The sequence below is a fragment of the Alosa sapidissima genome, chromosome 19, assembly GCF_018492685.1.
Source record: "Alosa sapidissima isolate fAloSap1 chromosome 19, fAloSap1.pri, whole genome shotgun sequence".
Taxonomy (NCBI): domain Eukaryota; kingdom Metazoa; phylum Chordata; class Actinopteri; order Clupeiformes; family Clupeidae; genus Alosa; species Alosa sapidissima.
The window spans coordinates 8,870,187-8,898,043 of record NC_055975.1 but is presented as its reverse complement, the minus strand read 5'-3'; the positions used below and the strand labels follow the sequence as shown (position 1 = coordinate 8,898,043).

Sequence of the window (27,857 nt, the reverse complement as noted above, 5' to 3'; positions counted from 1 at the left end):
CCAGCTTGTAGACACCCATCATATGTTTGTTCCTTTGGCCACGTATGGCTGCTTATGATAATAAAAAAGGTTTCACAAAAATCAATAGATGTCATCTGAATGAATCTAATGGCTATTGGTGTAATTTACTTAAAACCTCCCCTTCCTCTACTGCTATATAATTATCCCTCTTCCAGTTGTGCAACAGACACAAGGGAGGTTTTCTATGTGGTCACAAAGAAAACTGACTCAATGACTGAGTCTCAGTAACTCAGTGTTGTTTTCTGTGTCACTGGAAATGCATTGGGAACGCACATGTTTAAAAGCTATTGAAAGGATTAATAAATCCCCCAGCTTGTAGACACCCATATTTGTTCCTTTGGTCACGTATCACTGCTTATAATAATAAAGGAATGTTGTCTGAATTAATCTAATAGCTATATTGGTGTAATTTACTTAAAACCTCCCCTTCCTCTACTGCTAGGCTATATAATTATCTCTTCCAGTTGTGCAACAGACACAAGAGAGGTTTTCTATGTGGTCACAGAGAAAACTTCTCCTCAGATGAACCAGTAAAGAACCAGTGACTTATTTTAATTGAAAGGTATGTTGGCACCCACCATTTTTTTGTTTGTTTGTTTCTTTTTGGACCTTTTGTAATTTGGGACAAATTGACCCCCCTACACCCTTGCAGGAACTTGGAGTAATGTGTTAAGGTTCTCCACCAGGGGGCAGTAGCAGACTTATCGACATCATGCATGTACTCTGGTCATGGTGAAATACTCTATGATTTGGCTTAATCTTTACTGCAGAAATCCACTGGAAGAAGCTAAATCTAAATGTGGAATAGCTTTACATGAATAAATGGTGCAACACTACTATGTAGTTTCTACAGTGCATATTATAGACTGTATATCATGGGGATATCAGTCCTCAGATAAGTCTACTACAATGCAAAATTTAGTACACCACAGTGGACCTGCCTTTTTTGGATCTGCCCTTTATATATAGCTAGTTTGGATTAACTTGAAAGAACAAGAAAGAACACATTGTTTATGGCACACATTTGGCTGAAAAGAGAACAAATCATATTAAAGGGAAAAAAAGAAGAGTGCCTTTGAACTGAAATATGATTGAAATATGAAATATGATTTACTCAGTTGATATTTGTTTTATTTTCATTAAATTTCCTTTACATAGGCCTATAAGATTAGCCTAGAAATCTAGACACACCCTAGCAGCAGCAGTCTGGCTCATCAGGCTACTATAAGATACCATTATTAACTGTTTGTGTCTGGTCACTTGAATTTCAAAGTAATATTTGATTTGTATGTAGGGCATTAAATGCTACCATCTCTTGCAAGCAGATCTTTGTACAATATGCAAATACCTGATAATGACAGACTGCAGTGTCTTCCACTTCATGTAGGGGTATTTGGATGGAGTTATTTTGTGCAGGGCAGATGCAAAGTAGATACCATGAACCTAAGCCTTGTTTTTTGTTGTGGAAAGAGAACACATTGAGATTGTTATCTTATTATGACCGCCATGCAGCGAAGTGGTCATAACTAGATGTACAGCAGAGTGGTACAAAATATGACCGCCGCCCAGTCCAGCACATTTTTTCCACAAAAATAAATCACGCTGAAAGGCCTATATGATTCTAACTGTCTCACTAAATTGCATTATCCACACTCAATTCTCACTGGTATCTGCTAGACAACAAGTACCAAAACATGATTAGTTCATAGATTTCACATGTAAAATTAATTTTATACAACCCCACCCCCATCTTGCCTGTTCATAATTCTGAGAAATTCTTGAATTGTGTGCATGTACACGTTTATGTTTATGTGTGTGGGTGTGTGTGTGTGTGTGTGTGTGTGTGTGTGTGTGTGCGTGCTTGTGTGTTTGCCTGCGTATGTGTGTTTGTGCATGTGCATGCATGCGTACATATGTCTACTGTGTGAGTATGTGTCATACGTATGATTACTGTGAATGTATGTGTGTGCGTGTCTATAATTTCGTACATGAAATAAGTGGTAATGGGATGGGTTGACATGCCCCCTTAAGACCAACATACAAAAAAGGTGGACCTCCTAGGCCCTACGGTTCTCGAGATATTCACAGAAAACTGTCTCCGGCCACCTACAGGCCAGTTGGTGTATAGTAACATAAATTAATTTATTGTGTGGCCCTCCATGAACGGAATTCCACGAAACTTGGTGCATCAGAGGGTGTCATAATGATCCTACACTTCCAATTTCGTGCAGTTTTGACTGTTAGGTCACAGATACCTGCGATTACCCTCATCATTAACACCTCATTTTTACTTTTTTGTGTTTAACTAGGTGGCGCTATACATGAAATGAGTGGTTATGGAATGGGTTGACATGCCCCCTTGAGATCAACATACAAAAAAAAAAAAAGGTCCTCCTAAACCTTACGGTTCTTGAGATATTCACAGAAAACTGTGTCTGCCCTACCCTCCTTTCGGGGGGGGGGGGGCACTAGTTTAGTATAGAACTGGTCTAACTTGTCTGTACTGCTGCAAGTTTTATCACCTTTATCTCGACACAATAGAACGTCGGAAGTACCAGTGAAGCAGTGTGCCGCCCTTTCCGGTAGAGTCAAACTAACTAACTAAGGGACACCAGGGAACGTTTTCGTGTTAATTACTCATCTTCGTAAGTCGGTATGGTTAAACGACTCGGGCGAATGAAGACTCTCTCGCCCGCCCCTACTGCCTGTAGGAAGAATATCCCGCTTGCAAGTTCAGTGTATTGTACCCGCCGACCGAAGCAGGATCAGTTTACAGCACAGAGGCAGGCTAACGAAACGCTAGAGATTGTTGCAAACGTGTGTATAATGGCAGAGCCGGCGAAGAAGCAGCGAAAACCCTTGACAGAAGACACAAAGAAAAGGAAAAGAGCTTCAGACCGAGCGAGGGGGGAGTTCCGTAGAGAAAAAGCATCAGGCTTGCCTGGTGTCCCTTTAATTATGGCGAGTGTTCACCTGTGGTCTACCTCACTTAAAAGTTTGCCGAAATTTGGGCAAGAAGACGTCGTGCGGCTTGTGAATGAACATTCACAAGTGAAAACGTCAAAATTGAATAAAGGCTATAAGTTGTTTTTTGAACAATACATCATCAATTATAAAGGTAAGTGAGTTTCATCAGCTGACGTTAATGTCAATTAGCATGCTATCTTAACTTAACGCATTACGTTAACCAAGTTGTCGATACATTCAGTATTTTAACAGTTTGTCTGTGATGTACTTTGGCTGTAGTTAAGAAGCATTAGAATAACGTTAAGTCAAGACTTATTATGTTCAATAAACTGTGATAATCTTCCCCTTCACTACAGTGTCAGATTTAGTCAATGAGGAGGTGGTAGTACAAGCGAACTGCTACCGGTCTATGAGAAAGAGCGAGGAACCGCATACACTTCAGGTTACAGTGTTTAGGAAGTTAAGGCTTGAGTCCGAAATCATACCCTGGTCACTATTAACGTTACATCAACAAGCTTTACTATAACGTTACTCTCTGGGCTACATCATTTGACCAGTGGTCTTCATGGGCATTGGGCACTGATGGATTTCAGTAGATTTCTAATGGTCCCAGACAACTATGCATTTTCAAAATATCACATAGGCTAAAGAGTAGCCTAGTAGTGACTAGGATGTGGTCTCGGACCTACATAAGTTCAAGTTCATTTGTTTATCTGCTGTTGCAGATGTTTTCAGTTTTTGTGTTCAGTAAATGCTGAAATCTTCTGTCAGTGGTGTAAATGTCTGGCTTCAAGAAGTAAACATGCTGTATCTGTTATAACCATTAACATATTCATAATTAGCACAACTTTTTGGCCAGGTTAATTTAGGTCTAGGTTTAATGTAGACTTAGCTAAATAACACCTCATGGGTATAAGAAATACATAGAAGGATGTTTTCTTTTTTAAAGCTGGACTTTTCTACCTCTGCTTATTTTGTAAACTTCCTCTAAAGTGCTTGTCCTCCTTTTATAGGTGGCACTACATGCTGTTGGGACACCGGTGGTATTGAGAGGCTTCTCCTGTTCATGTGTTGCTGGCCAGGCTTTATGTAACCATGTGGTTGCACTGCTTTTTCAAACTGCCCATTACAGCACCATGGGGTTCAAAACTGTGCCACCACCACTTTCATGCACTAGTATGCTTCAGACCTGGCACAGACCCAGAACACAGGTATTCTGACTGCAACAGGTTTTGCTGCCTTCTGAAAATGTACACTTACATTGTGACTTGCATATGTTTTTGTCATCACTTTTAAACTTACAACTGTATATTATTTGTGTAAAAATCAATGTGATCTAGGGGATTTGTCCAGAGCCTACCGATGAACTTGTGGTGCGAAAGCCAAAGCCAAGGGCACCAGGACGAAGCAGTGTGAAATCTACACTTTATCCAGCTTACCCAGGTATGCGTTAGTACAGTGATCCTCACTATTTTTTTCACGAGCCACATATGACCGCCAATACATTTTCATTTAAGACCAGATTTACTTTGGTAATTTACATGCTGTATTTTTAGTATTAGTAGTAGGAGGTTTGACAATACCCCCTTTAGGAAGCACCATTAAGGCTTAATAACTTCCCCCTTCACCCAAATACAGTAATAAAGGTGAAAGGAAGTACAATTCAGATGTTTGCGTTTTTGTAGTGCAGTATTGTATGTATATGAAGCACATTTGAAAAAAATAATTGACTGTTGCCACATACAGTGGGTCCCATTTAGAAGTGGCCACTTCATTCGCGCTTTCCGTGATTTCATGCAGCTGTGTGAAATGTATTACAACTTATCACCACAAGGTGGCAGTTTAAGTCCGCTGTAGCATTTGTAAACGGGGCAGTGGATTGCATTCAAAGGCATTGCAGTGGCAGTGAGATACTGTAAGCAGAACGAAACTAAAGATCACCTCGTTGAAGTCATACAGTAGACTAGGCTAAATCAGAGCCTAGTTTTGTTTTGTCAAGTTGGGGCCAGAGATAATGGCCTTTGGCGAACAGTTTAGGCCTACTCAAAATGAGTAAAACCAAATTTGGCGAAATCTCGCCAAAGCTACCATGCGAGACACCAATTATAGCCTGACGAGCCGCATGTGGCTTGCGAGCTGCGCAATGAGTAACACTGCATTAGTGGAATTGTTAGTGATTATCACCATAGCTGTGGTTCAGTTTCACTACCAATTATTCAAGTTGAAAGACATCAAATTGTTACAGATAATAGCAAAGTACCATATGTCCTACACAGTGACTAGTCAGTAATGACGTTTCTCTGATATGTGTGCTTTTAGGACCCCTTCCTGATCCAGCAGTCCTGTCCATTGGAGAACAGTTACGAGAGATCCAACCACAGCCGGGAATTTGTAAGATCTTATGTGGCCTCTCCTGCATGACATTTGTGGACTCTAAATTTGGGCCAGTCCCTAAAGGTTCAGTTCTATCTTATCAGTGCCCAGTACAAACAAATGAAGTGATTAAGCATCCCACATTTCCACAACTTCCATTGATTAGCTCTAAATTAGAACGCCATCTGCAATTTGTTCCCACTTATGAACAGTTTTATCATCTAGAGAGTTTAGAGGTCACTCGTGAATTGGCATGTGTCATTGAGGAGAAAACAAGGGGGCAGTCACAAAGTCCTCTGTGGAAGGAAGTTCGGCAGCCCCGCTTAACGGCAAGCAGATTTGGGGAAGCATGCAGTGTTAAAGGGGAGGCATCCAGTCAGGCTTTAGCAATCAGGATTCTGAGGGGGGTACGGCAAACACTGCACATGAAGAGGGGCATTGACCTTGAGCCAGAGGTGTTGTTACAGTACAGTGACCAATGCAATGTTAATGTGTATCCCTCTGGTTTTGTTTTACACACTGATGCGCCATATCTTGGTGCCAGCCCTGATGCCAAGGTGTATGACCCAGCAGCAAATCCCCCTTTTGGGCTAGCTGAAGTCAAATGCCCAAATGTTGACAGTGTCACAGATGTTGCACATCTTAGATTCATTGGTGGTCAGGCTAAACTGAGAAGAAATCACAAATACTTCTGGCAAGTCCAGGGTCAGCTAGCCATAACTGGCTTGTCATGGTGCGATTTCATTACATCCACAAAAACTGACCTCACAGTGGAGCGAATTTGGCTTGATGAGACACTGATCATGGAGATGAAGAATAAACTTGACCTGTTGTTTTTCAACACATACATGGAAACCTATCTGAAAATGAAATCCACATAGAGTTCACATACCCACCCCCACCCACTCACCCCCTCTCTAGACATAGGCACATCAAGACACTCCGCTGTTTAAAGTATTTATTATATCTGTTTTATTTTTTATTATAAGGGACGTGTTCACCATGAACATGCTGGTGGTTTCCCCACTCCCACCCCCAAACAGGGGAACATGTTGTTATATCTAAAAATACACAATATTATATCATTTCAATTTTACAATAATATAGTATAAATATAGCTGCAAGCAGCAATGAGGGGGCCAAGCAGGCAGTTCAGCAGTCCAGAAGTCCAGATTTGCCATGCAACTCAATGCCGTGGCATCAGGCATATAGCATTAAGCAGTCACAACAAGTTCCATGTCAAACAACCCAAGATTGGCTGAGTTACAAGGTCAAGTTTCACATCAAAACATAACTGATTTTGTGTGGCTGAACCAGGGCTGAGTGTCGCCGCCCCCTCACCCAGCCAGCCCACCGCCGCAACCGCCCCTGCCCGTCCCGTCCCACCCCGCCCCACCCTTGCACGCACGCATTAGAATTAACTGGATGGAACTCGCTGTCATCAGTTTCACATCAAAAATAAAAGATTGACTGAGATATGATCACACTTGCTGTGATTTAAACATAGAGGTCAAAAATTGACGTCATAGGGTGTGTTGAACTCGGCTTGGCCCAAGGATTCCAATGATACCTCATTTTGCCATTCGGGTCAAAAGGTCAAAAGTTACGTCCGTAAACACAAGTCCAACTTTGGCCTGTTGGTGGCGCTAGAGCGCTTGAGGTGCCGGCATGAAACTTGGTGAAATGAATTATTGGACTGTCCCCAATTAGTGTGCAAAATTGTATAACTTTTTACCAGACGGTTCTATGGGCTGCCATTGACTTCCATTGCAAAATAATGCGCATCAGCAACTACTGGCCAAAATGCATTTTTGTCAATTACGGTGCCCCCTAGAGGTCAAATGTCACCAAATTTCTTGAGCGTCCTCCCGATGGGGTCTGAGGTACATGTACTAAATTTGGTTTTGATACATGAAAGCGTTGCTGAGATATGAAATCACTTTCTGTTTGGCGGCTTCGCCGCAAATTTCGATTGGCTGGTACAGGTCAATGCTTCTGTCAATTGTTCCAGAAAGCAATGCACTCATCAGGCATGGTCTGAAGATGGTCTGTACCAATTTTGGTGAAGAACAGATGAAATTTGTGACCTGCGAAAACTTGTACGTGTTTTTGATTAAATTCAATATGGCGGCCGAATCAATTACGATGACATCACAAGTTGGCTTGTGTTGACCTAAGGACCTTCAACAGTAGTACCAGGCACCACTAGTGTGTTTTAATTCTAAGCACAACTGCTGCTACAGGTCAAAAGCCATGTTTCTTAATTACAGCGCCCCCTAGAGGTCAAAGGTCACCAAATTTCTTGAGCATCCCTCTGATTGGGTCCTGAGTCCATGTACTTAGTTTGGTTATGATAGATGAAAGGGTTGCTGAGATATGAGCTCACTTCCTGTTTGGCGGCTTCGCCGCATATTTCGATTGGTTGTTACGGGCGAACGGTTTTAGTTCCGAAGACAAAAATCGATAACTTTTGTGCGGATTGGTCTGAAGATCATATGTATTAAGTTTCGTTAAAATCGGACAAACTATGTGAGGCGTGAAACTTTAGTTTCACTTTCGATAAAATCCAATATGGCGGAAAATCCATCATGGCGGAAAATGACGTCATAGGGTGCGTTGAACTCGGCTTGGTCCAAGGATTCCAATGATACCTCATTTTTGACAATCGGACAAATGGGTCAAAAGTTACTTGCGTGAACGCACGTCCAACTTTGGCCTGTTGGTGGCGCTAGAGCGCTGGAGGTGCCGGCATGAAACTTGGTGCAATTAATTATTGGCCTGTCCCCAATCAATGTGCCAAATTTCACAACTTTTTACCAGACGGTTCTATGGGCTGCCATAGACTCCCATGGCGGAAGAAAGTATAAATATAGCTGCAAGCAGCAATGAGGGGGCCAAGCAGAATAGGCCGGAGTAGCTACGGCGACAAGATAGAACTCAGCAGACACCCGTGATCAACAGGGCTGAAACAGGGCTGAGTATTGCCACGCCTCCGCCAGCCAGCCCCCCCACCTAATCACCCCAGCCCGTCCCACCCCATCCTGCCATGCCCTTGCACGCACGCATTAGAATTAACTGGATGGAACATGTTGTCATCAGTTTCACATCAAAAAATAAAAGATTGATAAAACACATCAGCAACTACACATCAAAATGCAATATTGCTAATTGCAGCACCTCCTACAGGTCAAAGGTCACCAAATTTTTTGAGCGTCCTCCTAATGGGGTCATGAATCCATATAGTAAGTTTGGTTATGATACATGGCAGGGTTGTTGAGATATGAGCTCACTTCCTGTTTGGCGGCTTCGCCACCAATTTTGATTGACTGTTACAAGCGAATGCTTTTGCCAATTGTTCCAGAAAGCAATATATTGATAGATTATGGTCTGAAGATGGTCTCTGCCAATTTTGGTGAGAATCCGCTGAAATTTGTGACCTGTGAAAACTTGTACGTGTTTTTGATTAAATCCAATATGGCGGCCGAATCAATTACGATGACATCACAAGTTCACTTGGGTCGGCCTAAGGACCTCCAACAGTGTGACCAGACACCACTAGTGCATTTTAATTCCAAACACAACAGCAGCTACAGGCCAAAAGGCATGTTTCTTAATTACAGCGCCCCCTAGAGGTCAAAGGTCACCAGATTTATTGAGTGTCCCCCTGATTGGGTCCTGAGTCTATGCTCCCAGTTTGGCTTTGATACATGCAAGGGTTGCTGAGATATGAGCTCACTTCCTGTTTGGCGGCTTCGCCGCAAATTTCGATTGGCTGTTACAGCCGAATGCTTCTGTCAATTGTTCCAGAAAGCAATGCACTGATAAGGCATGGTCTGAAGATGATCTCTGCCAATTTTGTTGAGGATCCACTGAAATTTGTGACCTGCGAAAATTCGTACGTGTTTTTGATTAAATCCAATATGGCGGCCGAATCAATTACGATGACATCACAAGTTGGCTTGGGTTGGCCTAAGGACCTCCAACAGTATTACCAGACACCACTAGTGCGTTTTAATTCTAAGCACAACTGCTGCTACAGGCCAAAAGGCATGTTTCTTAATTACAGCGCCCCCTAGAGGTCAAAGGTCACCAAATTTCTTGAGCGTCCCCCAGATTGGGTCCTGAGTCCATGGAATAAGTTTGGTTATGATAGATCAATGGGTTGCTGAGATATGAGCTCACTTCCTGTTTGGCGGCTTCGCCGCATATTTCGATTGGCTGTTACGGGCGAACGGTTTGAGTTCCGAAGACGAAAAGGAGTATCTTTTGTGAGGCTTGGGCTGAAGATCATGTGTGTCAAGTTTGGTGACGATCGGACAAAATTTGTGACCTGTGAAGTTTTAGTTTCACTTTCACTAAAATCCAATATGGCGGAAAATCCATCATGGCGGAAAATGACGTCATAGGGTGCGTTGAACTCGGCTTGGTCCAAGGATTCCAACGATACCTAATTTTTGACAATCGGCCATACGGGTCAAAAGTTACGTGCGTGAACGCACGTCCAACTTTGGCCTGTTGGTGGCGCTAGAGTGCTCAAGGTGCTGACATGAAACTTGTTGACATGAATCATTGGACTGTCTCCAATCAGTGTGCCAAATTTCAGAACTTTTCGCCAGACGGTTCTATGGGCTGCCATTGACTTCAATGGCGGAATAATAATAATAATAATAATAATAATAAGAACAAATAGAAACACAATGGGTGCCTTCGCAGCTTCGCTGCTTGGCCCCCAAATATAGCTGCAAGCAGCAATGAGGGGGCCAAGCAGTGAGATCAGCAGGCCAGATTTGCCATGTAAGTCAATGCCGTTGCATCAGACATATAGCCTTAAGCAGTCACAGCAAGTTCCATGCCATACAACCCAAGATTGGCTGAGTTACAAGGTCAAGTTTCACATCAAAACATAACTGATTTTGTGGGGCTGAACCAGGGCTGAGTGTCGCCGCCCCCTCCAGCCCACCGCCGCAACCGCCCCTGCCCATCCCACCCCGTCCCACCCTTGCACGCACACATTAGAATGAACTAGATGGAACTTGCTGTCATCAGTTTCACATCAAAAATAAAAGATTGACTGAGATATGATCACACTTGCTGTGATTTAAACATAGAGGTCAACAATTGACGTCATAGGGTGTGTTGAACTCGGCTTGGCCCAAGGATTCCAATGATACCTCATTTTGCCATTCGGGTCAACAGGTCAAAAGTTACGTCCGTAAACACAAGTCCAACTTTGGCCTGTTGGTGGCGCTAGAGCGCTTGAGGTGCCGGCATGAAACTTAGTGAAATGAATTATTGGACTGTCCCCAATTAGTGTGCAAAATTGTATAACTTTTTACCAGACGGTTCTATGGGCTGCCATTGACTTCCATTGCAAAATAATGCGCATCAGCAACTACTGGCCAAAATGCATTTTTGTCAATTACGGTGCCCCCTAGAGGTCAAATGTCACCAAATTTCTTGAGCGTCCTCCCGATGGGGTCTGAGGTACATGTACTAAATTTGGTTTTGATACATGAAAGCGTTGCTGAGATATGAAATCACTTCCTGTTTGGCGGCTTCGCCGCAAATTTCGATTGGCTGGTACAGGTCAATGCTTCTGTCAATTGTTCCAGAAAGCAATGCACTCATCAGGCATGGTCTGAAGATGGTCTCTACCAATTTTGGTGAAGAACAGATGAAATTTGTGACCTGCGAAAACTTGTACGTGTTTTTGATTAAATCCAATATGGCGGCCGAATCAATTACGATGACATCAAAAGTTGGCTTGGGTCGGCCTAAGGACTTCCAACAGTATTAACAGACACCACTAGTGCATTTTAATTCTAAACACAACTGCAGCTACAGGCCAAAAGGCATGTTTCTTAATTACAGCGCCCCCTAGAGGTCAAAGGTCACCAGATTTCTTGAGCGTCCCCCTGATTGGGTCCTGAGTACATGTACTAAGTTTGGTTATGACAGATGAATGGGTTGCTGAGATATGAGCTCACTTCCTGTTTGGCGGCTTCGCCGCAAATTTCGATTGGCTGTTACGCGCGAACGGTTTTAGTTCCGAAGACAAAAAGCAATGCATTAATGAGGCATGGTCTGAAGATCATGTGTGTCAAGTTTGGTGACGATTGGACAAAATTTGTGACCTGTGAAAGATTAGTTTCACTTTCACTAAAATCCAATATGGCGGAAAATCCATCATGGCGGAAAATGACGTCATAGGTTGCGTTGAACTCGGCTTGGTCCAAGGATTCCAACGGTACCTCATTTTTCAAAATCGGGTCAACAGGTCAAAAGTTATGTGCGTGAACGCACGTCCAACTTTGGCCTGTTGGTGGCGCTAGAGCCCTCGGGGTGCCGACATGAAACTTGGTGAAATTAATCATGGGACTGTCCCTAATCAGTGTGCCAAATTTCACAACTTTTCACCAGACGGTTCTATGGGCTGCCATTGACTTCAATGACGGAAGCGTAATAATAATAATAAGAAAACTAACAAACACAATGGGTGCCTTCGCAGCTTCGCTGCTTGGCCCCCAATAAATATAGCTGCAAGCAGCAATGAGGGGGCCAAGCAGATTAGGCCGGAGTAGCCACGGCGACAAGATAGAACTCAGCAGACACTCGCGATCAACACTTTCAACAAGTGTAACATCAAATATAACTGATTTTGTAGGGGTGAAACAGAGCTGAGTATTGCCACCGCCTCCGCCAGCCAGCCCCCCCACCTAATCACCCCAGCCCGTCCCACCCCGTCCTGCCCTGCCCTGCCCTTGCACGCACGCATTAGAATTAACTGGAAGGAACATGTTGTCATCAGTTTCACATCAAAAAATAAAAGATTGATAAAACACATCAGCAACTAAACAAAATGCAATATTGCTAATTGCAGCACCCCCTACAGGTCAAAGGTCACCACATTTTTTGAGCGTCCTCCTAATGGGGTCATGAATATATGTAGTAAGTTTGGTGATGATACATGGCAGGGTTGCTGAGATATGAGCTCACTTCCTGTTTGGCGGCTTCGCCACTAATTTCGATTGGCTGTTACAGCCGAATGCTTCTGTCAATTGTTCCAGAAAGCAATGCACTGATAAGGCATGGTCTGAAGATGGTCTCTGCCATTTTTGGTGAGGATTCGCTGAAATTTGTGACCTGCGAAAATGTGTACGTGTTTTTGATTAAATCAAATATGGCGGCCGAATCAATTACGATGACATCACAAGTCGGCTTGGGTCGGCCTAAGGACCTCCAACAGCATTACCTGATACCACTAGTGCATTTTAATTCTAAGCACAACAGCAGCTACAGGCCAAAAGGCATGTTTCTTAATTACAGCGCCCTCTTGAGGTCAAAGGTCACCAGATTTCTTGAGCGTCCCCCTAATTGGGTCCTGAGTCCATGCACCAAGTTTGGCTTTGATACATGCAAGGGTTGCTGAGATATGAGCTCACTTCCTGTTTGGCGGCTTTGCCGCAAATTTCGATTGGCTGTTACAGCCGAATGCTTCTGTCAATTGTTCCAGAAAGCAATGCACTGATAAGGCATGGTCTGAAGATAGTCTCTGCCAATTTTGGTGAGGATCCGCTGAAATTTGTGACCTGCAGAAACTTGTACGTGTTTTTGATTAAATCCAATATGGCGGCCGAATCAATTACGATGACATCACAAGTTGGCTTGGGTCGGCCTAAGGACCTCCAACAGCATTACCTGATACCACTAGTGCGTTTTAATTCTAAGCACAACTGCAGCTACAGGCCAAAAGGCATGTTTCTTAATTACAGCGCCCCCTAGAGGTCAAAGGTCACCAGATTTCTTGAGCGTCCCCCTGATTGGGTCCTGAGTCCATGTACTAAGTTTGGTTATGATAGATTTATGGGTTGCTGAGATATGAGCTCACTTCCTGTTTGGCGGCTTCGCCGCAAATTTCGATTGGCTGTTACGCGCGAACGGTTTTAGTTCCGAAGACAAAAAGCAATGCATTAATGAGGCATGGCCTGAAGATCATGTGTGTCAAGTTTGGTGACGATCGGACAAAATTTGTGACCTGTGAAAGATTAGTTTCACTTTCACTAAAATCCAATATGGCGGAAAATCCATCATGGCGGAAAATGACGTCATAGGGTGCGTTGAACTCGGCTTGGTCCAAGGATTCCAAGGATAGCTCATTTTTCAAAATCGAGCCAACGGGTCAGAAGTTACGTGCGTGAAAGCATGTCCAACTTTGGCCTGTTGGTGGCGCTAGAGCGCTCGGGGTGCAGACTTGAAACTTGGTGAAATTAATCAAGGGTTACTGCCTAATTAGTGTGCCAAATTTCACAACTTTTCACCAGACGGTTCTATGGGCTGCCATAGACTTCAATGGCAGAGGATTTATAATAATAAGAAAACTAAGAAACACAATGGGTGCCTTCGCAGCTTCGCTGCTTGGCCCCCAATAATAAGAAATCATAGAATCACAATGGGTGCCTTCGCAGCTTCGCTGCTTGGCCCCCAATAATATAGTATAAAATTATTATATAGTATAATAATAATTTACAATAGTATGATATTCACAATGTTAAAATGTACAATATTCTATAATAATAATACTATTTACAATATTGTATTCTAATATAAGTGTCATAGTATACATATTCATATGGTAATATGCATTATTAATAATTAATATAGAGAATTATACTAGTATAATAAGATTTAATCTATTCTATTTCTGTAATTGTATGTAATAACACATAACATTTAATTGTATTTATATTTAATTGTATGTATAAATTGTATTATATTCTGTGTTTTTATAAAATGTAATGCATAAACTATAAAATAAACACAAATGTGTAAAATATATTCTCTGGGCATTCATCATTCTTAACTATAAGGCTAAGGCTTTTCACACTGGTACATCACCTTTCACATCCAGAGGGCCTCGGAAGTTGGACAGTAAGCAGCAGATTGTCCACAGCTGATTGACAGAACCTGAAAGGGTCAGAGGGATGGCGGTGTCCCAGATGTGATATTCCTTTACTCGCCTGATAGCCCTCTCAACCAGGATTCTGAGCCGAGCAATGCTTTGTGTTTTCTCAGTGTCGTCTTTGCTGAAGCAGGTACCTCTTTTGAATGGTGGAATAATAAGACTCGCTCCGACATCAGACAGCATCTGATCAATGACAAAGCCTTTATCAGCCATGCATGCGTCTCCAGGTTCCAGCTGCTTGAGGATTCCAGATTGTCTGGTTATTTCTCGGTCAGATATTGATCCTGTATAAAGCTTTGAAATGAATGTGATAACACCACACGGGGCAACACCAATGAGACCTTTGAAAGTGGTGTGGTTCTTGTAGGAGGAAAATGTCTCAGACTGCAGTGTAAGTGATGATGGTGATTCACATCTGATCTCTGTACAGTCCAGAATGACTCTGACATTTGCACAGTACTGTCTGAACTTTGCTGGCATTGTAGCTTGTACTTGTTCTCTTGACATCCAGGTTGGTAAAGACCCCAAGACAAGGTATAAGTAGTTGGTCCAAGTGATGAGAACCCTGCTGACTGTTGTAGTGCTGATGCCAAACATGTCAGCTAACACCTTCTCTTTCAGACCGACTGCAACACGACAGCAGAACAAAAACAGCTCCTCCATCAGAGCCAGTTTTCGGTTTGGACTTGGTTTTTCTAATGTGGTGACATCACTAGCCCTTTGTGCTCTACTCCAGTACACCAATCTGGATGCTGAAGGGGCAACTGACTCCCAAAACAGCAAAAACACTCTCTCTGATGAAAAGCGAGTATAGAAGCGAAACTCGTAGTCAGTCGCACAGTACCTGTTGAGTGTGTGCAGTGTAGGCCTACAGGATAGGTCACTCAGCTGACTCTCCAACTGTTGTACCTTAGCCTCCAGCTCCCTTATAGTGTTAGCCGCAGCAGCAGCATCCAGTTGAACAGCGTTGTCAGAAGTGTGACCCATGGGGAGTTCCTCCATAAGGGTAGTGCTAGGTCGGCGGACTTCTTCCTCAGCAGAACTTTCGCTAACGTTAGACGCACCCTCGGCCTCAAGACGTGCACTGAGCCGGTCGAAAACGGACTGCCGAGACACCCGATCTAACCCCCAGTTATTCCAAGCAAATCTCTGTGGTGTGGCACCAGGTTTCAGGCGTTTTCTGCCGCACTTGGATACAGGGATAAGCTCACTATCAAAATGTAAGCTGCAGACGTAAGTGCTTCCACGAAGTATGTTAAACGATGGGCCCTCGTCCCTTCTTATTAACCTCACCCATGTTTTCCGGAGGGTTTCGTCTTTTGGGAAATCATGAAAACTGAGGTAAGGTTGTCGTTGTTTTGAGGTAGAGCAGCCAGGTACACTACAATAACACCGGCGACAGGAGGCGGCCATGTTGCGTCTGATCACCTGATGTAAACAGGAAGCGACGGTACACTGCTACATTGATTCGAACGTTCGAAACCCGGAACTGTGACATAGGCGTATTGCAGTGTCATGAGCAAATGTCTAATGAGCAGCTTCAAACAACGTATAGTGATTTCTAGCTCGTAGTGTGAAAAAAGTAGGCCTATTTATTTAAATATCTCACGAAAAAAGTAAAATGAACTGAACTTTGAACTAGTTCAGAATTAAAATTGTGAACTTTGAACGTGAACTGTTCACTTTGAGCATGTATGAACTGAACTTGATGGCTATGGCTATTATTTACACTATTTTGTCTGGGACACTGTCACATGTGAAAACTGTTTTAGATAATTAGTTCTTTGCAATCAGCCTAAGCACTATACATAAGCAAATTGAAGTTTGGATCCCTGTATGTTTACAGAACTATGACAAAAGTATGACCTCAAACTGACATAGCCTACCTTGTGCACAGAGAAAGCAAAAGCCAGATGTGTTTTTATTCATACCATCAGTGTGTAGTTGGCACAATTATTGTGATGGCTTGTGTTTACTGTTTGATAGGAAAACACCATTTTTACGAAGGTCTGAAGAGTTAAGCAAGGTGTGTTAGCTTTTGCAAGAGAACTACAATGTTTTGCTGATTTGATGAAAGGTTTTCCTATTTGTGTGTAGAGATTTGCAAAAATAGCCAATAGTTACAAACATGTGCTTAAGCAATCAGAAAAAACTGTAATGTGATGGCTTGTGTTATACGAAAATATCATTTTTACGAAGGTGTGAAAGCAAGGTTTATTAGCTTTTGCAAGAGAACGACAATGTTTTGCTTTGGTGAAAGGTTTTCTTATTTGTGTGTAGAGTTTTGCAAAAATAGCCAATAGTTACAAAAAATGTGCTTAAGCAATCAGAAAAACACTAATAAACCATGGTTAATATACGGGTGAGTCTAATGCACTTTTTTGCATTAGGATAAAACACTGTCCTTCGGTTTATGCACATCTTTATGAACAATTACTGTGTATAGCATTCTGGTGGTCATATAAAATGTATGGTGTTATTGAAAGTGGAGTTGACTCAGGGACCCGTAAGGTGCACTCAGTGTTTCTTCCTCTTGCCTAACATAGCTCATTTTAAGTGTATTCAGAGAATTCATTTCACAACAGTGCTTATCTTCAGCTGCTATAAATCGCTTTAATCGCACAATTCAAGAGAAGTAACAATGAGTCATGTTGCCTCCAGGAAACCCGAGAGCCAATTTTGTGTGGATGTCTTTTACTGACTCTGTCATCACCCTGCCCCCATTACCTGTGAGTGAGTGTGAACTCTTATCATCACAAAACATCTGTGCTTCCTTCGGCAGCTTGACTTGAGAGTTTGATCCTAAAAAACCTTTTCCCAAAATGGGCAGATCTTCTATACTCCTCGCTCTCACCTGCGTGGTAGCGTTCCCTCAGCAGTGGGGCTTTGTCCCAGTGACCGACGGCTTGCAGTTCCACGTGAAGTGCCTCAAGCAGCTGTCACTGGCCCATAGCAGCAGAGCGGGGTTCAGAGGCCATGGCAATCATACTCTGGCTTTGGGATTCATGACAAACGTTTTCCATGGCCTTCGTTTATCTGCCCAGTCTCCGTGGTGACGCAGCATTGGTGGTAGGCCTGAGTGACACGTTTGTGATAGATCACCACTTTTCCCCTCCTGCTTGTAAAGTCACACATGTCAAGATATATTTCTTTTTCTGTTAATTACATCTATTTTGAGTGTGAATTCTATTGACACAATTTATTAAACCATTGAGAATTCTCCTCAATGTTATCTCATTTGATAATGTTCAGGTAATGGATTGTCAGGGGAAATTCCCATATACCACTGTGTGCAGGTATGATAATTGGAAGATTATCATATAGCCAAATCGACATGCTGAAAACATGTGGTCTGCCTGGGGGTGTGCAATTCTACTCACTTCTTTCCTTTTTGTGTATTACGCAAAACGTTCAGGACATTACGGAATTGTTGTCTTCAGAGTAATATGCAAATCACATGCCGCATGCAGCATCCCAACTGGATGAGGGCCTTCATAGGTTTACATTAAAGCAGGAGACCAGGCCAGGGCATGTACGCAGGGGTTTCAACATTCCCCTTCGGCTCCAGCCCTGCCACTCTGTCTTGGTTATAATACAGGATACAAACTCTCTAGAAACTCACAAAGGCCCTTGTGCCTCCAGACAGTTGTACAGGAGATTGATATGCATCTCTATAACACATTTCAGCCTGGAGGACTGTCTAAAAGATGGCTTTGCAGACAGAGCTTAGAGCAGGGGTTCCCAGCCTTTTTTGACAGATGACCCTATTTTGTCACAAAACTTACTAATGCAGTGGTGCCCAAACTACGGCCTGCCACCTCATTTTAGGTGGCCCCCCAAAACATGTCCCTGGTATATTGGATCCGGCCCGCACGGGAGTACGACATCGTCAAACTATAACCTCCGTAATTTCGCCCATTCATTCTCTATAGCGGGTCTTACAGTAACAGTGCACATGTAATACTCTTTTTGTCCACTGGTGGTTGTTTTGGCGCTGTTTCGCGTTTGCCATCGAAAACGGAATGAAATGTATAGTAGGCCTACCTGCAAACAATGTAAGAGGCCTCTGCTGACTGCATCAGTGCTCAAAGTATTCTAAAAATGTATCAATTAATTGTTAATAACGAACTAACTTCTATTCAAGTCATAATTCTGGAACTTTCTGGTATAATTATTTATATTTTTTAGTCACTCGTTCAAATGTTCATACAGAGTTCACAAAGTTCTCATTAGGTGAGTGAAAGTTAGAATGGTGGTCATTTCAGATGTTTCTGCCACCACTTCATAAAACTCATAGTTTGAGAACTTTAAATTATTTGTAGGATATTGCTTGTTCACAACTTGAGCTGTGTAGCCTATGCAAAGTTCAGAGTTCAAAATATACTTTTGGGACTCCCTGCTTATAGTTTTGAGAATGCTATTATTATTATTTCATTTGAGCTACATTTTACACTGATATGGCATGATGGCAATATAAACACAGATAACAATGGTATTAAATTGCAATAGCCTGATTAAATGTAATGGAATATTCAACTAAGGTAGACTGCCTTTGTTCACAGCGCTAAGCTATTTATGGTTACTGATATACTCCGAGTCTCTGGCCCTCTCTTAGAGCCAGGCATAGTGAGCTGGCCCTCGGAAGAAAAAGTTTGGGGACCACTGGTCTAATGCGAGCTAAGTTCAATTTTACGTGACTAGATTGCAATGAAGAATCCATATTAGTTTAATGAGGTTTTTGATATTTGTTTTATTCAATGTAAATTCTTATGTAATGTACTGGTCAATTTTAAGATTTTAAGAATTTTAAGACCCAATATCGCAGGCAACCCCATTTGAATTTCAGGCGCCCCCAACCAAGGTTGGGAAACAATGCCTTAGAGCAATACCAACTTCATAAGCTGTCAACATGGACATTTGGATACTATATTACTATTCAATCATTATTAAATTGTGTTGTCATACTATCATGGATTTGAAAAAAAAATCAGGTCTCCGAACTATATGTTTGTGTGAGTGACAGATATATGAACAAATAGCTAGCAGCATCGTGTCCAGTCTGATTAGTGACCTAAGTAACAAGCTCTTTCCATAGCTTTCCAAGGAGAGAAACATTGCTTAGGACACAAACAACTGTTCAGGTTTAGAAAACAATCTAATCTTTCTTTTTCATAACTTTATTTTTACCACTGTTTTTGCATCTCTTTATTTGTTTGTCATCATTTTAGTGCAATACATTTGGTCTCAACATTTTATATTTACACCAGAAAAGGTGAATTCCTAATGTGAGGTCGTCACATATGCTGGGCACAAACGGACCTAGACATACAACATCAGTTTAAATTCAACTTAATCGTAATATCATTATCCTTTTTTCTTTTTTGTGTTGGCTTGAGCTTTGCTGGTTTTTATTTTAACTGATTTCATTGTTCCTTTTTCAACCCGTTTGGTCATTTTTGATTTCTCCATTTTTGAAATTCTGCTTTGGGATATCTGACTCCTGTCTTTGCCTTCATCTGAGTGATCTTCTTCACTTGTCTTTGAGGCTTCTGCTTGCTTGGAGTGTTTGGTTCAAAGAATTTGCTTTTGAGGAGGTAGCTAGGGAAGTTGACTTACTTACAGGGAGTGAGGTAGATTTGTTCTTAGTTATTGGAGCAATATTACTTTCAGGACATGCAGTGGTTTCAGACTGACTTGTCACAGGTGCTTTGGTTGTAAATGTCGTCAGCTTTTTCTGTGGAGTTCCTGTAGTCTTTTGCTTGGAGAGTGTTTGGTTTGTAGCTCTTGCTTTCGAGGAAGTTGCTGGTAAAGTGGACTTTCTTATAGGAAATGAAGCAGTTTTGTTTTTAGTTATTGGAGCAATATGACTTTCAGTACGTGGAGTGGTTATAAGTTCAGTTGTCACAGGTGCTTTGGTTGTAAATGTCTTCAACGTTTTCTGTGGAGTTCCTGCAGTCTTTCGCTTAGAGAGTGTTTGGTTTGTAACTGTTGCATTTGAGGAAGCTGTTATAAAAGTGGACTTTCTTATAGGCAGTACATTTGTTTTGTTCTTAGTTATTGGAGCAATATTACTCTCAGTATGTGTAGTGATTTCAAGTTCAGTTGTCCCAGGTGATTTGGTTGTAAATGTCTCTAGCTTTTTCTGTAGAGTTTGCTGGGAGAGTGTTTGGCTCGTAGATCTTGAATTCGAGGAAGTAGATGGTAAAGTGGTCTTACTTATTGGAGAAATATTGCTGGTCTCAGGTAGAGTGGTTTTAGGTTGTCTGTTGATGGGTGCTTTGGTTGTATACTTTTTTAGCTTTTTAAGAGGAGGTCTTGTAGGCATTTCATTGACATCCAGTACAGTCACTGAAATATACAGACAAAATTAGAATGTATAGAAGTAATATCAATAGAACAATTAAAATCCCAGTGCACTCTTGAGCAGGCTAAAGTGACATAAAAAGACTGAATATTGACCCTGGATCTAGGCTGTGATCAAACAGTATTTTTTTGCTTAGAATTGTAAATGAATGAAAAAGCCCAGTTTCTAAAAATGTTGGGATGCTATGTAAGATGCAAATAAAAACTGAATGCTATGATTGGCAAATCACGCAAACCCTACTAAATTTGATTGAGAATAGTGCAAAGACAACTTGTCAGTTGTTAAAACTAAAACTAAATTATTTTTTAATTGTTTTTTGAAAAATACTCTTATCAGGTATATGATTTCAGTGTGGGGTTTTCATATTCACGTTTTATATTCCATGATGTACCCTGGGACAGGCCATTGTAGCCTTGGGCACATTTTGCTGGCATCAAATTCAAAATGAGCTTATATCTTTCCATGGAATACTCAAAAAAAAAAAAACATACCCTGAAGAAGGCTCTGTTCCGCTACGCGTGGGTGTTTGCCCAGATCATGTTTTTTAACCTAAAAAATAGCCATGTTTAAATAAAGGCTTTTTATAACTTTTTGAAGAAGAGTGCCTTGGACTCCCTTTTCTTTTGATGACTCAAATTTGTTAGTTTTAACATTTGATGTGTTTCCTTTTTTTGCAACTAAATATGGGTTTACTATTCTGTAGATTATCACACTTTACTTGTATTTACATTTTGCACAGCATCTCAACTTCTTTTGGAAACGGGTTTCTACAGTAAATGGCAGCCACCATTCCTTGGTTCCTTTTTTAGCTCCAGTATACTCCATCATTTACCAGAGGAAAGGAGACAGTGCCACCTTACTTGTCGCTTACTTTTAATCGACCACTTCAGTAACATCCACTATTAATTATATTAATGTAATAGCAGTCAATCTAACTGTAGATTAATGTAATCAGTCAAATCCTCTTAGCATCACAGCTGGCTTTGCATAAGTCCATATTCTCCTTCACTCCTTTGCCACAGGACATTTTCCATGGAAAAGTGGGTAAGGAAGGACATAGAATGTTTGTTTTTTTTGACAACAGCCCTGGTATTTTTTTTTTATCTAAATAAGGAATATGTAAATCTGAATAAGAAAAATATGTAAAGGTATCAAACCACTGACTCAAGTGACAGTCAAAATAAACAAAATAATAACAACAAATAATGACTTACATTCTCTTGGAACAAAAGGAACTGTTTTGCCTCTGACTTTCACAGGAAGTGGCTTGTATTTACATTTCCCTGGAGCTGCTCTCCTGCAAAGAGGTAAAAAACAATCCAAATGATAATTACTTTGCACTGGATAGGATACTTTACAAAGAAAAGGTCCAAAGTGCTCGGAAGTTAGGTATTCCAAGGTGCTCTTTGGTGTTGGGAGCTCACTTGTTGTTAAAGTTTTCAATCATGATATGGTTATTAAAATAAAGGCTTTTTATATTTTTTTTCTGAAAGAAGAGTGCCTTGGATTTCCTTTTTCGTTCAGCTACTGGATAGGATACATTTAGTTGTCTTTCCTAGGCACACTATTCAACAATAACTCACAGGTTAGCACGTAATCAGGTCACGTGACCTGACTAGGCTGTAAATCAGTGGAGATTATACTGAGAACGGCTGGGGATTCAATAATTGTGCTTTGGCTGATTTCTCTTTCCACTAGTCTGTCTGGTTTGTAGATCATGAGTGGACATATTCAAGTTGAACAAATACCTTTTGATGACAAAGAACTTCAGTGAAATATGTGTCACACTGTCTTGAATGCAGAATGCAGAATGCAAAATCTTGGAGAGCTACTCTTTGGCCTGATTTTAACTGATGTGATGACTCAAAACACTTGGGCAGATTTATTATTTGTCTATCAACTACTGATAATCAAGTAGTCATAGTGACAGACTTTCAACCAGAAGAATGGATTAAGTTCACAGATAGGCCTAGATAATAACATCATCAGTTTACAAATCAGCTCTATTTTGCTTTGAGTGTGCATTTTTTCACGAAAAGGATAAAAGACTGCCATGCAGAGGAGATTCCAAGATAAGAGGAGAAAGAATGCAAACCATGTGTTCAAATGTTGGAACAGGCAGATATTTTCATACAGTGACCTGTCCCAACTGAGAAGATTTAACCTCACTATGGAGGGTCTTCATGTAATACTGTGATGCACAATCAAATTAAGGCATTAAGGAAAGCTACTTTAAGAGTCGAGAGATGCAGAAGCACATTCAGGCACTGGAAATGAGAGTTACTATCCATCTGTGCATTTAACAACCACTTTTACCGAGCAGCAGCCAAGAACCTTATTAAAGACATGTGTAAACCTGAGTCTCACTTGAATGAGTAATAGCTAACCTACTGAAGCAATGTGCACAATGCCTACTGTATGACTGTATACTGCTCTTCTCACATTGACCACTATGTATTGTCCTATTTCGCATCAGCTTCTATAAAAGCGGTCATTTAAGCCGTGTTGCATGAATAGTGAAAGCTGCAGTGTTGGTGATGTTTTTTTCCCCCATAGGTTGCTTTGTTGGTGATTTTGTTTTTGATGTTTATTAGGCTTGGTTGTTGATTGGTTGTTGTGGGAAATCCCTTACATATAGCACAAGGAATTGAACATCAAAGAAAAGTTAGCTTTGTATGATACAGTACCTGGAGGGATCCATAAACTTGTATATCGTTCCAAAAGGAGACATAGCACTTGGATATGAGGTGGCCAGGAAATACAGTTCACCTACACAAGCACAGCAGATAAGAGGTTTTAAAAGAGAAAAAAAGTGAACTCCTCTACTGTATACATTTCTTAAAATGTTCCAAAAATCACCTGCTTCATCTTCAGCAAAAGAGATAATGGACTTATGATGGTGGTTGATGAGTCCTGGAAACGAGCAGGTGGCTGTGTCTCCCATACATATGCTCTTCTCCTTCCAGGTCCCAGTGACCTTATCCTCTTGTAAGGCCATCAACCGACTAAGGGACAACAGCCAATGCACATGGCACGAGTCAAGCATTTTGGCCCCTCTTAAAAATCATTCATCCCAGGTCACAGCTTTTTCAGTTGTGGGAATAGAATCACCCTAAACTCGTATGTTCCTTCCCTTGTCCTTGCAGTTGTATTTAAATGAGTGTCTGGAATGGCCTACACCAAACCAAAATGAAGCAAGTCTTTCAAAACAGAGTCAGATAGAGCACAATTTTAAAAGCTTGCTTTGTTTGATTGCTCTTACCAGATTAGTATTCAATCAAATTCATAGCAGATCATAAAAACACATACCCACTCATGAAGTCTCCAAAGATATAAAGGCCATTGAGATTGGGCCACTCACATCCCCTGTACACATAACCCCCTGTTATGGATTTTCCAATGTGGTGCCCATAAGCAAATATTGGAGGGATATCCTCTGTCAATTAAAATGGAAAGGTTAATTGTGTGTCATGCAATGCTGAATGTGGTTAAAAAGGGAAATAGATTTTTAAAAAGGGCATATGCCATAAAGTTGCTCTCAGCATCATTGATACTGTACTCACTCATCGAGGAGTTATAACACTGCTTAATATCAAAGCACTCAAAGCCTTCCTTGGCCCTCCATCCGTAGTTGCCTCCCTTCACGATGATGTCCACCTCTTCATAACGGTTTTGGCCCACGTCGCCACAGATGATTCTGCCCCTGCCGTAGTGGGTGACGGGGTCGCCTCGGTCCACTGAGCAGCGCCACATGTTCCTGACACCGTAGGCATACACCTCTGGCCGCGTGTCCTTCTCTCCGATGAAAGGGTTATCAGGCGGGATCCTATATGGAGTTCTGTCGAGGCTGCTGCCATCTATGTCTATGCGCAAAACTTTCCCAAGCAGAGCGCTCCTGGAAGCAGTGAAAAGAAGAGGAAAATCAATTTAGAAATGATGTGTAGTAAGGATTCTATTGTGATATATCTTAAGAAGAGTTAAAGGAGTAATGTTACTGATCAAACGGTACCTGTCATTTTTTGGAATTAGTTAGCTTTATGTTCTGGTCAAAAAAAAGATTATCTGAGTAAAAAAAACAAAGTCTCACTAATGCAACGAAGGGGGATATTTTTTTGTGAATGATTGAAACCATATTCATAATGTTACGTCATGCAGGGTTTTTCTCATGAGCACTGAAACATCTAGCTTTGTATTCAGTAGATGCTCTAGCCAGCATTGTGTCATTTTTAGTGACACAATACTCACTTATTTTGAGCATTTCCAAATTTCCCGAAAGGATCCCCTGCCTTTCCGCCATCTCCTGTGAAAATGTACAGGTATCCATCAAGGCCAAACATCAGCTGCCCACCATTGTGGTTTGCAGCTGGCTCCTCTATCTCCAGAATGACCCTGCAAAAGAGATTAAGAACCTTAAAAGCATGCCCCTTATCCAGGCTACAGATACCAAGACTCCCCACTTCGGCGTCGCAGCGAACCTCTCAGAGTTGTGGTCGGCTCTGTTCATGTCGTGGGCGGACGTCTTCATCTCGCTGATGCGGACCTTCTCCAGGCTGCCCTGCACCAGGATGGAATAGTAGATGAAGAAGCGTCCGTTGGCACGGTAACGTGGATGGAGAGCTAGGCCCAGGAAGCCTCTCTCGTCCCCGAGCCGGGGGGTGGTCAGCACCTCGCCGCTCAGGTCCAGGAAGGGCTGTTCCATGCGACTGCCGTCCCTCAGGTACACCCACACGAAGCCCACCTGTTCAGCCACGAACATGCGGTGGGTGTCATCTCCACTGTGGAGCATCAGCACCTGCAACAGTCCAAACAATGAGCTGCATCTTAGGACATACTTCTGCACTGCAAACCTAAAGGTGACATCTCATCTGAGACTGCAAAGGTTGACACTCTGCAGGTGCTATGCTATAGATAAATGTTTAACATCATGGCATTTGCCCATCAAAAGCCATTACTCTCGTGCCATTTCTTATAGATGTTTTTAGAGCTTTCTTTACCATCACCATCCTAATCTACTCTACCATGCAATCTGTATAGACTGACAGCTGGTACAAATGCCTGTTAATTGACATTACATAATACACACCGGGTTTCGCAGTCCATTGGCCACCTCTGTCAGGCACAGCTGGACACAGCCCATGGGATCCTCCTTCACTTTGCCAAGTTTGTTGGAGAGGTAGTTGTTTTGGAGCACATTGGGATAACAGTAATCCCTGTCAGATAGTTCAGTGAGACTGCAGAAGGTGATGCTGCCCTTGTCCGATGCCTCCTGAAGAACACTGTTGTCTGTCATGTACTTCACGAAGAAGCCACACTTGGTGTGGAAATCATGGCAATAGGAGAAGCAAAGGCCTGGAAACTCCCGCACTGGGGTGTAGGGGTCCTCTGCATCAAACAGGTGGGCTGCATAAGGGGAACATTCCTGGGTAAACAAATGGTCGCATTAGCAATATTCATGATAGCAATTCATATTCACGGCTGTGCTAAATGTTCTTTTCATTAATTTTCATGGGCAAGCGCCATGATACATGTGTAATGTTTTGGCGCTCTATAAGCACAATAAATTAATTAAATTAATTAAGCCAGTGGGGTTTACACAACATCATAAATATAAGCAAAATAATAGACTTTTGACAGCTCATAAGTTCTGTAATTAGCAGCAAAGACTTGAACATGGTTTGAAGTCTATCTGACTGCCATCATAATTGCAACCCTGCTTCCAAAAATGTTGCGACATTTTGTAAAATGTGAATACAATGTGCAAATCTCATAAGCCAACATTTAGCTGCAAAAGGAACACAGACAACATATCAAATGTTGAACCCAACAATTTATTCTACTTTATGAAAATATCTGACTTATTGTGAAGAATTTGGGGATTTCATCATCTTTAGTATATAATATCATTCAATAATCAGAGAATTCAGAGGAATCTTTGTATACAGGAAACAGGGCTAAAAAAACAGTATTGGCTGCGATATTCAGGACATTGCATTAAAAACAGATATGTTTTTGTCATGGAAATCATTGTATGGGCTTGAGAAAACCTTCGATAAGCATTGTCTGTGAACACAATTTGATGTTCCATCTACAAATTCTGGTTAAAACACCATAAAAAGAAGAATATTTAGACATGACCCAGAAATGCTGCCAGTTGTGTGGTTAGACCAATCAAAATGTGTCATTCTTTTAGGAAATAATGGATGCCAATGCCAAACTGCATTCTGCACTTGTTATAACAGTATGGCACATAGTAGAAGAGTTCAGGTGCTATGTATTAAATGTATTTTTAAATTTTAATAATAATTTTAAGTGTATCAAAACAAATGACAAAATACAGTAGCCATGCCATGTATTAAATGAAATACTGTATTTTTTTGTTGTTGAAAATACTAAACACTATTAAAAGGGAACATGAAATCACTTTTTAAACCTTCCATATCTGTCTATTTAATCTATTCCTTCATCACTACACTGACTCTGTTGATAAAGTGGGCAGTGTTTAAGAACAACAGCTTTTCTCTGCCTACGGGACATGCCATACCTCTGCAAACAGTCAACAGATCAACTATGCAGACCTGCCTGTAACATATCATAGCCTATTGTATCAGAGATGTACTCAAGAAGTCACAACTGAACTTGTCAAGTGGCACAAACTAACCACCGAACCTACTGAGAGCCACAGAATGTGGGCTTAAAGCAACGTAGTTCTATTACCTTAAAATAACGACTTCAACCTCATGGTACACTGCCATATAATACTGAGAATGAAGTCTCTGACATTGTCAATACATGCCCAGAATTATATTGCACTGTGTAAAGCTGTTGATCAGGTAGGATACCCTTTCAGTTGGTTTTTAACTAAGTGCTAAATGGGGTTCTATTGACAGCAGTGGGCATAGATATGGATGACACGTGAGCCAACTTTTTGAACAATGTTGCAGAGGAACCACATAACGGGTTTCTTGCGTTCTGATGATTAAAGTTCAACTGATGGTTGGTGTGTGAGAGGGGTGTGTACGAGCAACCTAGACGTTATTCATCTTGCACTGGATCATCTTCCTGAATCTCAATATTACTAAGTCAGCACCAATCAGAGGCTACATTCATTGTTTTGCACTTTTATGATCACATTTGCCAATATTCTATATACAAAAATACACACCTATAGTA

At 41.5% G+C, this 27,857-nt stretch overlaps 2 protein-coding genes across 4 annotated transcripts; one reads left to right on the top strand and one right to left on the bottom strand.

Moving 5' to 3' along the window:
• The first annotated feature begins 2,868 nt into the window (after window positions 1-2,868).
• On the top strand, window positions 2,869-14,406 carry LOC121692593. 3 transcript variants are annotated; one of them, XM_042071313.1, is made up of 6 exons: window positions 2,869-3,139; window positions 3,345-3,430; window positions 4,002-4,199; window positions 4,329-4,431; window positions 5,308-5,379; window positions 14,270-14,406. In XM_042071313.1, coding segments are annotated over exons 1-6 (621 nt in total). In that variant the 5' UTR covers window positions 2,869-2,979; the 3' UTR covers window positions 14,272-14,406. The 3 variants fall into 3 exon arrangements, with proteins under 3 accessions (XP_041927247.1, XP_041927245.1, XP_041927246.1); XM_042071311.1 differs by lacking the exon at window positions 14,270-14,406 and having other exon boundaries at window positions 5,308-6,499; XM_042071312.1 differs by lacking the exons at window positions 3,345-3,430; window positions 14,270-14,406 and having other exon boundaries at window positions 5,308-6,504.
• A 9,294-nt stretch (window positions 14,407-23,700) lies between these two features.
• On the bottom strand, window positions 23,701-26,091 carry hhipl2 (HHIP-like 2). The gene is made up of 6 exons (XM_042071319.1): window positions 25,771-26,091; window positions 25,163-25,479; window positions 24,933-25,076; window positions 24,251-24,582; window positions 23,997-24,123; window positions 23,701-23,887 (listed from the first exon to the last, which is right to left on the bottom strand). Exons 1-6 carry the CDS (start codon window positions 25,975-25,977, stop codon window positions 23,800-23,802), a joined length of 1,215 nt encoding a protein of 404 aa, XP_041927253.1. The 5' UTR covers window positions 25,978-26,091; the 3' UTR covers window positions 23,701-23,799.
• Window positions 26,092-27,857: the final 1,766 nt, after the last annotated feature.

Excerpts from the sequence above, each read along its gene's own strand:
- LOC121692593 (XM_042071311.1), top strand. The coding sequence starts at position 2,980 with ATGGCGAGTGTTCACCTGTGGTCTACCTCACTTAAAAGTTTGCCGAAA. Across the intron at positions 3,431-4,001 it reads AGGAACCGCATACACTTCAG|GTGGCACTACATGCTGTTGG; the intron begins GTTACAGTGTTT and ends CTCCTTTTATAG. Across the intron at positions 4,432-5,307 it reads ACTTTATCCAGCTTACCCAG|GACCCCTTCCTGATCCAGCA; the intron begins GTATGCGTTAGT and ends GTGTGCTTTTAG.
- hhipl2 (XM_042071319.1), bottom strand. The coding sequence starts at position 25,977 with ATGACAGACAACAGTGTTCTTCAGGAGGCATCGGACAAGGGCAGCATC. Across the intron at positions 25,480-25,770 it reads CCAATGGACTGCGAAACCCG|GTGCTGATGCTCCACAGTGG; the intron begins GTGTGTATTATG and ends GGACTGTTGCAG. Across the intron at positions 24,124-24,250 it reads GTGTTATAACTCCTCGATGA|AGGATATCCCTCCAATATTT; the intron begins GTGAGTACAGTA and ends TTTAATTGACAG.